The sequence below is a fragment of the Balaenoptera borealis genome (assembly GCF_965194805.1).
Source record: "Balaenoptera borealis genome assembly, chromosome: 5".
NCBI classification, from domain to species: Eukaryota; Metazoa; Chordata; class Mammalia; order Artiodactyla; family Balaenopteridae; genus Balaenoptera; species Balaenoptera borealis.
Genome location: NC_138862.1, coordinates 115,873,636 through 115,885,369, shown reverse-complemented (window position 1 = coordinate 115,885,369; position 11,734 = coordinate 115,873,636). Strand labels below are relative to the sequence as shown.

General features: G+C 37.8%; 1 protein-coding gene across 1 annotated transcript in view; it reads right to left on the bottom strand.

The window, feature by feature from the left end:
• The window catches only part of ERICH6 (glutamate rich 6), a gene marked incomplete at its 5' end in the record, with an annotated part of 40,831 nt that overhangs the window by 8,766 nt on the left and 20,331 nt on the right, over positions 1-11,734 (bottom strand). The window contains 3 exons of the mRNA XM_082393614.1: positions 4,619-4,847; positions 7,291-7,446; positions 9,444-9,529. Coding sequence (XP_082249740.1) covers positions 4,619-4,847; positions 7,291-7,446; positions 9,444-9,529 — 471 coding nt within the window. The remainder of the gene's footprint in view (positions 1-4,618; positions 4,848-7,290; positions 7,447-9,443; positions 9,530-11,734) is intronic.

Below are 11,734 nucleotides of genomic sequence, written 5' to 3'. Positions count from 1 at the left end.
GGGGTGGGGCGGGGCGGGGCGAAATGCAAGCCCACCTACTACCTCCTGCAAAGCTGAGTGACCTCTAACCTGCCAGAGACGTGAGAACTCGCAGCACGTTCCTGCATTTTCATCCCTCCCCGCGTTGGAAGGGAGGAAGGAGGGAGGGAGGGGGGAAGGAGGATGAGATGGCTGAGTAATGAGGATGGATCTCCATTTTTAGTTTACCTTCGATCCCAAATCCCATAAAATGGCAGAAAACATTTTCAGAGAGTAAATCAATAGGAAATAGGAAAGATTTTTTTATCAGCAGGAATAATCTTAAGGAATTCCTGAAAATCAAGAAGCAGCTGGGACCACATCCGTAGAGAGATAAATGACCAGATGGAACCACTAATCCCAAACACACATTCTGAGCTCAAAGTCAACAGCAATGGGAGGAGGAGAGGCCTTGAGGTAAATATTGCCATGGTCCCCTGGCCTCCCCTTTGTGTTGAGCAGCGGTGCCCACAGGCTGAGGCTGGAAGCCTGGCGCTGGAGCTCGCCTTCCACCCCTCAGCAGCACGTGCCACTCTCCTCTACGGTTAGCAGAAGGACACTTCGGTAAGGAGAACATGCAGGAAAACAGGGATTCTCAATGAGAGGCACCAGATTTACCTATCAGAGATGCTAATATTAAGGGAAACAGACCTTAGAATATATATATATATATGTATGTATGTATGTATATAGTTAATATTTTCTGAGGGATCTTGGAGAATTATTGTTAAGGAAAATAACTAGAGAACTTGGAACTTAGTTCTACGCATATAGAAAAAAAGATACGTTAATTTTAGAATAACCATTAAAATATAACTTATTAAAAGATCAAGTCTGTTAGGTTGAGGAAAGCAACAAAAGTTAGATGTATTTGCAGGGACACATCTAACTCAAAACTACATAAAAAGGTTGCAAATCAAAGGATGAAAAAAAAAATGTGTGAAGCCAATGCAAACTAAAAGAAAGCAGGTGTAGCAATTTAACATCATATGAAGTAGCATTTAAGGCAAAGACCATTAAGAGGGAAACTGGGAATAATACATATTGATGACATTAAAATTTTTTGTCAAAATAGAAACAAAAACCTTCAGTGATATGCTGAGTCATGTAATGGGCACAGCTGAAGGGCAAATAAGTGAGGTGGCCCAGGGGTGAAAAGTATAACTCACTATGAAGACAGTCGACACCTTTAATTTCCTAACAATAGAGCTTCAAGACAGATAAAGCAAAACCTGATAGAAATTGTAGGAAAAATGTACTAATTCAGTGATATTGGGAGACTTTCATACATCTCTCAGAAATAAATCAACCATACAAAAAGAAAAGGATATAGAGAGAAGTGTAAATAGAACATTTAGACATATACAGTTTTGTGCTAATAAACAGTAAACCTTTTGGGGGGGGTCAAATATACATGGAACAGTCATAAATTATGTCATCAACCACCAAGAAAATATCAGTACGTTTTAACAGCAGGGAAAAAAATGCAAGCGATATTCCTTGACCATTTAGAAATTAACAAGAAAAGGATAGCAAATTTAAGAAATCTATTTGAAAATTCAATAACTACTGAGTTGAAGAAATCAGAATACAAATCATAAACCCTTTAGAGGTGAAAGAAAATGGGAGCACTACATATTAGAACCTGTGGCATATATATATGGCCAAAGGGGCACTCAGAGTGCCACGGTACGGGTTGGGGTGGTGCGAGTTTACACGGGGTAGTTAGGAAAGGACTCTGTGAGCAGAAACCTGAGGGAAGTGCAGCAGCTATGTGCTAAATGGGGGAGGAATATTTTAAGTTGAGTGAATAGCAGTGCAAAAGCCCTGTGGCAGCAACATGCCTGGTATTGTCTAGCAACAGCAAAAAGCCCAGAGTGGCTGAAACAGAGTGGATAGGAAAAGAGGACTACAGAGGGAATGTTAATAGAAGGAAGTCCAGATCACATACAGTATTGCAGTTATTTTATAGGATCTTGGCTTTTACTCTGAGTAAGGTTAGAAGTCCCTAGTTTTGACCAGACTTTTGTTTTCAAAATATCACCCTCACTATCGTGGCAGAATTGACTTTGGGAAGACCGGAAGCAGGGAAACTTAAGAGGAGGCTACTACAATAATTTAAACAAGAGATGGATTAGGTACATGAGGCAGATAAGGGTGGTAGTATTGAAGGATGACAGGAGTGTTAGAGTCTGGAGATATTTTGGCGGTAGAGTTTATAGGACTTGCAGATGAAAGACGTGGGGTTGTGAAACAGAGAGGAGGGTAGCAACCCCAAAGTTTTGGGACTGAGCAACTGAAAGAAAGCAGTTGCCATTTCCTAAGATGGAGAAGACCCAAGGTAGAGCACGCTTTCAAATGTCATTTTGCTCTGTGAAGTTTCTAATGCCCTTTAGACACCAGATGGAGATGGAGGGCTGGAATCAGATCTGCAAGTTTAGAGTTCCTGGGAGATCCACCTGGAGATAAATGGAGGGGTTATCAGCAAGCAGATGGTATTTCAAGTCAGAAAACTAATGAAATCACCTAGAGAGTGAGTATAGCTACAGAAAAGATGAGCCCAACGACAAGCCCTGGAGCCCCTCAATATTTAGAAAAAGGCGGGGGTGAAGAAACTAGGCAAAGAAAAATGAGAAAGAATAGCCCTTGAGGTAGAAGTAAAATCAAGGGAGAGTAGGTCCTGGAAGCAAGGGAGGAAATTCTTCTAGGAGGAGGAAGTGAGCAATTGTGCCCAATGCCACTGAGAAGGCATTAGATTCAACATAAATTAACTATAGTACATATGAAATATTACGTAGCAACAGAATAGACAAATATGCTTGGATATGTAGACATGAAAGGATCTTTAACACATGTTAAATGGAAAACAAAAACAAATAGAACAAGCCTAATAATACAATCAGTGTAGTCTGATCCAATTTTTATTTAAAAAAGATGTATGTGAATAATTTATAAGTACATAGAAAAGAGAAGTACACACCAGATTTTCAGTGGTGATTACCTTTGGGAAGAGAACTAGAATGGAAGAAAGGATGAAGGGGGGTATCTCATTTTTTTACTCTCTATATTTCTATATTATTTGAATCTTCAAATATGAGAATATTCACATATCACTTTTGGAATTTTAAAAAAATGAAAGGGTGATCATGAAGATGATGAGAAAGCAATCATTTTTAACATCAAATTCTTTCTTTTGCACCAACTCTTTTTTCTGATTAGAATTCATTTCGAAGGAGGGAGGTGAGGAGAAAGAGAGAAAGCATTTTTGACATTTTTGGTAAAAATGCATTTACCATGAATGTAATGAACCAAAAAAAGGCTATATTGTAAATTTCTAACCAAGGAAGAAGCTTGTTTGGAGCCTGACAGCTGACTGCAGTAGCTAGATTGACTGGAAGTAGCTCAAATAGTGCTTAGCACATTGTAGACCCTTGCTCCATGTTGGCTGAATCTGAAGTCTCCTTTTTGTTTGGTGTTTATGAAATATCCCTGCCTGTGTGGAATCCTGAAGTCATATTTCCACTTACTTAAACGTATAAACTTTTTAGAAGCTGAAGACATCTTTGAAGTTTGGAACAATCTCTTCCTTGAATAATTGATGAAACAAGGTCCTCAGTTTAGGGTACTTATTCAAAGTCACATACTATATATGCTCTATATGTGACATAGATCTCTATTTATATCTTTCTCTACATGCCTATATATATTTCAGCTTTACTGAGGTATAACTGACAAACTCTACATCTCTATTGAGCTATCATTTGCTAAGTACTTAGTTCCAAGCACCATGCTAAGTACTTTGCATTCGCATTGAATCTTCACAGCAATCTGTAAGAGAGGAATCATTATCCCCATTTTGTAGAGGAGGGAACTGAAGTTCAAGTTCAGCCACTTAGCTAAGTGGCAGAGCTGAGGTTTGAAACTACGTCTCTGTAACCCGAAGTCTGTGTTCTTAACTGTTGTGCAGCATTGCTGGTCACTGAGCGTGTACTCTGGACCATGCCCCGGGCAGGATAAAGGAATCAGTAAGACAGATTCTGTCCTGCAGGCGCTCACCATCCAGTAGGAAAGACAGCCATGAAGGCAAGTAAGGCACATGGTTCAGCAAGTGCAGGGACAGAGGTGCGTACATGGACAACCCAGAGAAGGACATTTTCGACCCTGATTGGACAAAGGGCTAGGAGCTCTGGGAAGTGTTTCCAAGGAGATGGGACTTGTGCTGGGTCTTGAACATGGTCAGAACCCAGGTCTCCTGACTCAGCCAGGGGCTTTCTGCTAGAGCACAGAGAAAACCGAACCCAATACAAAATCCCAAAACCAAACCCCCAAAGCTGCACTACCTCAGTCAGAGAGTAAACATTCAGTAAATGTTATTTGGAATCAAGTCTGAACTAAAGGGAATTTCTGAGGAAGAAAAAACAATAAGGTTGCCTCAATTCCATATGAAACTTTCACTATATGTTTTTTCATTGAACTCCAAAATTCACAGTAGTGCACAGTGGATTACACACAAGTATAATCTATCAATAATAACACTAACAAACATTGTTTTACTCTTATTATTCTAAATGCTTTCAACTGTTTATAAAAATGTACCTACCTTCACTTTGGTTCCGACACTGATTCTTGCCTGTTGGCCCATTGCTAGAAAAGTGATTGAAATCTTGTCTTGTTCTAAGATGCGGATTCCAACATAATGGTTCAAAGCCAGAAAGACAGGTTTAAATGAAACAAAGGGTGAGGAAGTGACGGAACTTGACCAATTCCAAGCCCTTACTCTGTTGCCAGCTTGATCTGAATATTGACCGCCCAAGATATTGATGTATACCCTGGGCAGAAAGGAAATTAAAAATCATAAACAGTAACATTATAATTCAACCTTGAATTAGCCCGGTCACTTGCTAACCAAAGGGAGTAGCAGTTTATACTAGCCAATAGCATATGAATAGTGGAAAACCTCAGGTAGTCTTAGGAGCAATAATACTGTGACCGAATTCTATACTAATTTGAAGTACTGGGTATGGTTTAAGACGTAGTAATAAACCAAAATGGGTCCAAAGGCTGGAACCAGGATGGTAAAGGGATCTGGAAAATGATGTGCTGGGGAGGATGAAGAGGGAGCACAGAAGGTTTCGTTTGGATAAAAAGAAATACAGGAGAGCAGGCTCTACCTGGAAGAGGGGAGAAGACTAGTACTTAGATTTTCCCTGTGTCAGAATGAAGATCAGTGAGTGCAAGTTCTGGGAAAGGTCAAATTGGCCTCAGTACAGAGACCTGTCTTCTAACAGTACCCAGCAACTGGGGGCCAGGAGTCCTTCTAGGAGGCCTCTCATCAGGGCTACTGTGGGCAGGAGAGGCTCAGGGATCATCTCTGAGATCACTGTGGTTTAGAAGAGTTTGGTAATGGAGCAGAAGGGGGAACTGAGGCCAGCAGGGCCTCCCCAATCTCTTAGAGTTGTTAATGCCACATTTTACCACATTACCTACAGATGTAGCCCTGTACAATCTGAGATCTAGTGGCACTAGTGACTGCCATCCTACTCCATGAGCTCCTTTGCATACCCTCTCACTTTCTTCCATCTGGGGTCACCATCTCTTTCTCGAGGAGAGAGGATAGGTAGAGTTCTGGGTACTTAGCTGGCTTAATTTGATAATAAATGATTTTTTTTTTAAACCAGATGAATTGGCCATGAGGGCTCCCTAGAGTAAGATAACTCACATCATATTTTCCCAGCTTTGATGAGTGGCAGTAATCTGATAACAAAAGTACAACTGAGAAATTGAGGTGATTATCTTTGTGTCTGGGAAGAGGGAGATTTAGTTTTATCTTGGTACGTGGGTGAAAATAACACTTGGCTAAAATTATCTAGATAAATTGTTTATTTAATAAACTTTCTTTGAGTCTATGCCGTGTACAGATACATGTTATGTAGTGGCAAAGATGCGGGGTGTGCCTTCAACGGACTTCAGTCCTGCAGGGGAGGTGGGTTGCTACACAAGAAGCAGCGAGAGGGGCTATGAGAGTGTCAAGGAGTCATGTCAGAGGGCCCAGGAGTTCAGTCGGTGGCTGGGAGGTCTTTGCTGGTAAAGGGAGAAGTCCTAGAAGCCAGTGAATATCTGGTGACAATTGATATAGTGCCCCACCAGATGTGATGCAGAGCTGCTACTGAACCCTGAAGGATAAGCAGAAAGTCTCCAGTAGACTTGGAGGTAATGGATTGACTACTGCTTTGAACTAAAAGTACAAATACCTCCCTGTGTCCTAACTTTCTCAAGTACTGGCAGAGTGTTCAAACTTTTGTCAATTATTGGCAGAGTGTCTCAAGAAAAGATTGTTATACCTGTAAATAAGTTAAAGGGAGAGAATATCTCTTTCTGAAAAGCTTCAAAAGATTAAATTGTATTTGAAGTTAGAACCCAAATTTCACTTTCTCAGACTAAATGAAATAATATGAAGTCACAGAGTGTATAAGTTAGTAGATGGAAGGCATTAGGACCTTCATTTCTCTAGAGATTTTGTTTGTATATTATTGTTGTTGGTTGTGGCTATGGGAAGCCTACTTGTTAGGGATATATCTCAAACAGTAACAACACAGTATGGCAGCTGTCCATTGTGAATTATTTCCATAGATGAAGCCAGGATAACATTATCAGGGCATAGCCTCTAGAGAGACTGCCTGGGTTCATATCTCAGATCCCTAGGATGGCCATATAATTTATTTAGAGATTTTTTTCTAATATTAAACTTGTATAGTTTATATTTTCTTTCTGTTTATAGAAAAAAATGTGATGAGCTTTGTTTTACGTAGCTGCCTGGGATTTTTCCACTAAGCAGCATATGGAATGACATAAATCAAAACTTTATCTGAGTTGAACATTACTATCTAAAGACCACTAATGTAAATAAATCTTCTTAAAGCTATTTTTGTCCTTCTAGTTATAAGATGAATAAGATCTGGGGATCTAATGTATAGCATAGTGATTATAGTTAACACTGTATTATAAACTTGAAAGTTGCTAAGAGAGTATATCTTAAATGTTCTCAACACAAAAAAGAAATGGTGATTATGTGACATGTTGCCGGTGTTAGCTAATGCTATAGAGGTAATCATTTTGCACCATCTACGTGTATCAAATTGACACGCTGTACACTTTTAACTTACGCAGTATATGTCAATTATATCTCAATAAAGTTGAAAAAAATACAAGGAAAAATAAAATTTCACAAAACCCGAGAAACAAAATCACAGCAGGAGGAACCTAGACGCCTACCAGACATTTCCATTGGGATGATAGCAGGAACTTCTACCCGAAGAATCTAGCACTGCCAGGATTGCAGGGTTAGTGGGCACGTCTTCTTGGACTATGCAAGTGAAGCCATTTATCTTATTGGGCACTCGGATGATGGCTAGGTTTCCAGATGGGTAGCTGAGATCAGATAAGGTCATTTGAGTTATTCTAATGGTCTTTAACTATACTGGGAATAAATTCAATTTATAAGAGAGCCCTTTGAAACCAGAAAGCATTCTGAAAATGGGAGGGTTATTACAAAATAATTTCATGCTTTTTATGTGGATCAAAACATATTTATGAGACACAAAAATCCTCAACAAAAATGCCAGCAAATGGAATCTAGCAACATATAAAAAGGATTATGTACCACGACAAAGTGGAGTTTATCCCAGGAATGCAAGGTTGGTTTACCACCTAAAAATAAATTAATGAAACATACTATATTGATAGAATAAAGAGCAAAAAACAGATGATCATCTCAATAGATGCAGAAAAAGCATCTGACAAAATCCAATACCTTTTCATAATCAATGACTCAATGAACTAGGAATAGAAGGGAGCCTCCTCAACCTGATAAAGAATGTCTAACAAAAGCCCAGAGCTAACATCATACTTAATGATGAAAGACTAGGTGTTTTCCCCCTAAGATCAGGAACTAAACAAAAATGTCCACTATTTCCACTGCTGTTCAACCTCACGCTGGAGGTTTCAGTCAGGAAAATTTTGTGAAAGAAAAAGAAATGAAGACATTCAGATTGGAAATGGAAGAAGTAAAACTATCTCTATTTGCAGATAACATGCTCTTGTATATAGAAAATCCTAAGGAATCCACAAAATAATGTTAGAGCTAACAAAAGAGTTCAGTAGGGTTGTAGGCTAAAAGATCAATATATAAAAATAAGTTGTAGTTCTATACACTAGCAGTGAACATTTTGAAAATGAAATTAAAATAATTCCACTTAGCATCAAAAAGTAAAAAATATACTGAGGATAATTCACTAACTGTTAATATTCAGTCCTATCTCAGCTGATCGGAAGTCCAGAGGTGAAGTAAACACAAAATTGATTCTGAATCATTTTGAAAATCAGCCATAGCCTTCAAAGGAGTGAAAACGAATTAAAGCCAGGGCAGGAAATGATAACTAATGATACAAGCTGGGGAAGTTATTTAAAATTTTTTGATATAATTAAAACAAAAAACCTACACTCTTTCTCAAAGGGCCTAGGGAACTAAAACTTCATTACACTTCCTATGCCATGAAAGCCATTTTTCTGGTTTCTTACTGGGGTTTGACTAAACATTTAGGCAACTATGAGTAAAAATGACTTTCTCCTACAAAATGAGGCCCTTAGTTCGCCAAAAAGTCCTTCTCATTTCACAGTTTTGTTTTGTTTTACTTTCCCGGAGATATTAAATGGCCTTTGTGTCAGAATAGCAAATGGTCTGATCATCAGGCAGAAGTTCAAGTGATCAATAACTTAGTGTTCCATAAAATGGATATTGAATTTTTGTATTAAAAAATAACATACTGCTCATGGATGTGTAAACTGGTACACATTTTCTGGGGGGCAAAATCTATTAAAGCTTTAAAATGCCCATAATTTCTTACCCAGAATTTCTATCCCTAGGTATTTAATTCAAGGAAGTAAGTGATAAGTGTGCAGAGAAGTATGCACAAAGCTGTTCATGTAGCTGTTGTATAAAACAGCCAAAAATTGTGAAACCACCTTTGATTAGTAATAGGGGATAGATGAAAGGAATTACAGTACATCACTATAATGGAATGCCATGTGCTTATAAAGATGGTGTTGTATCTCTATATTTATTGCATATTATATACTCATAACATTTATGAGGATTTATTGTATAATATTTATTGTGTAATATTATGTAAAGGGAGCAAGTTACAAAATGTGAATAACTAGTTGAAGAATTAATTTTTTAAGAATTATATAATTGCTCATAGGAAAAAAGTAAGGCAAGACGTATAAAAAGATGTTAACAGCTTTGCTCTGGGTGGTAGGATTTGGTAATAACTATTTTTTTTCTTCATATTTTTCAATCTATTTTTTCTTTATCTTTCTTTTTGTGAAGAAAGCTAACGAAAATAAGTTGTTGAAAGAAAGGATACAATATTTGTGTTGTCCCGTCTGGAAATGAAGTCAGAAACTTGCTCCCATGTTTGTAGTGCTTTTCAAAGAGCTCATTTGTCATGATCTATACACCGTAGAAAACAAAAGGACAGTTACATGATGGCAACAGACATCCTTTTCTTGCTAGACACTCACACAAACCATTTCTTAACTTAAATTTTTGATCCTGCATCAGCAACAGGGAACAATCCTTAGGAATCATTAAAGATTGTCCCTAACCCCTGCAGATAACCTGATTAAACCTTTCTGGCAGGAATCTGACATTACTTATCTGTTTGAAGATGTTTTTTGGGTTTTTTTTGTCTTTATTTAAAAATTAAAAACAATTTTTATTCAATAGAACAAGATAGAAGAGAGTGCTCAGGCTTCAGTCAGAATTATATTTTAAGTAATCATCATCATCATAACAGCAAACACTTAAAAAGAACTTATCATATGGTAGGTATTTTTTTTAATTGAAGTATAGTTGATGTGCAATATTATATGTTTCAGGCGAACAACATAGTGATTCACAATTTTTAAAGGTTATACTTCATTTATAGTTATTATAAAATATTGGCTATATTCCCTGTGCTGTACAATATATAGTTGTAGCTTATCTATTTTATACATAGCAGTTTGTACCTCTTAACCCCCTACCCCTATCTTGCCCCTCCCCACTTCCCTCTCCCCACTAGGAAATACTAGTTTGTTCTCCACATCTGTGAGTCTGTTTTCCCTTTTGTTATATTCACTAGTTTGTTTTCTTTTAGATTCTACATATAAGTGATATAATGCAGTATTTGTCTTTCTCTGACTTATTTCACTTAGCCAAATACCCTCCATCCATGTTGTTGCAAATGGCAAAATTTCATTCTTTTTTATGGCTGAGTAGTATTCCCATATATATGTGTGTATGTGTGTTATATATATATATATATATATATACACACCACATCTTCTTTATCTATCTGTTGATGGACACTTAGGTTGCTTCCATATTTGGCTATTGTAAAAAATGCTTCTATGAACATTGGGGTGCATGTATCTTTTCGAATTAGTGTTTTCATTTTTTTCAGATATACACCCGAGAGTGGAATTGCTGGGTCACACAGTAGTTCTATTTTTAGTTTTTTAGGAACCTCCATACTGTTTTCTACAGTGGCTGCACCAATGTACATTCCCATTAACAGTGCACAAGGGTTCCCTTTTCTCCACATCCTTGTCAACATTTGTTATTTGTGTTCTTTTTGATGACAGCCATTCTGACAGGTGGGAGGTGATATCTCATTGTGGTTTTAATTTGCATTTCCCTGATGATTAATGATGTTGGCCATCTGTATGTCTTCTTTAAAAAAATGCCTATTCAGGTCTTATGCCAATTTTTCAATCAGGTTTATTTTTTATTTATCTACTTTTACTTTATATGCATATTGTTATAAAAACAAAAGAAGATTAAAAAAAAAAAAAAACCCAGCCCTAGCACAATGGAGATATTCTATGTCCTGGTTGTAGCGGTGATTAGATAACTGTCAAAATTAATGGAGCTGTACATATAAGAAGGTGAGTTTTACTATAAATTATACTTCAATAAACTGACTTTACACTCCAGTATAAGCTGCAGCAACTGGTGTCTTTTCAGGGTTGCTCTTGAAGTTCATTTGAGAAAAACACTAGTGGAATATGGGAAGATGAAGAAAGAAATACAAAGAGATATTCCTTGTTGTACCTCTAAGCTTAACTATTTTACTTTCTATGTAATACTCAATAGGGGAATGAATTTGTAGCCAACAATGTTTTATTTTTTTATTTTTTATAGACATGTCTTTTTTAAAAAATTAACTTATTTTGGCTGCATTGGGTCTTCGTTGCTGCGGGCGGGCTTTCTCTAGTTGCGGTGAGCGGGGGCTACTCTTTGTTGCGGTGCGTGGGCTTCTCATTGCAGTGGCTTCTCTTGTTGCGGAGCACGGGCTCTAGGTGTGCGGGCTTCAGTAGTTGTGGCTCGCGGACCCTAGAGCGCAGGCTTAGTAGTTGTGGTGCATGGGCTTAGTTGCTCTGCGACATGTGGGATCCTCCCGGACCGGGGCTCGAACCCGTGTCCCCTGCATTGGCAGGCGGATTCTTAACCAGTGTGCCACCAGGGAAGCCCCCAACAATGTTTTAAAATGAACTAAAGATTCAGTTTAATTCTGTTTCTTCCTAACCTTGAATTGTAATAAAATGGTTACAAGAATTCCTAGGGCTAAACAATGAAACAATCTAAATTTTCATGTAAATGTTGCCATTTATT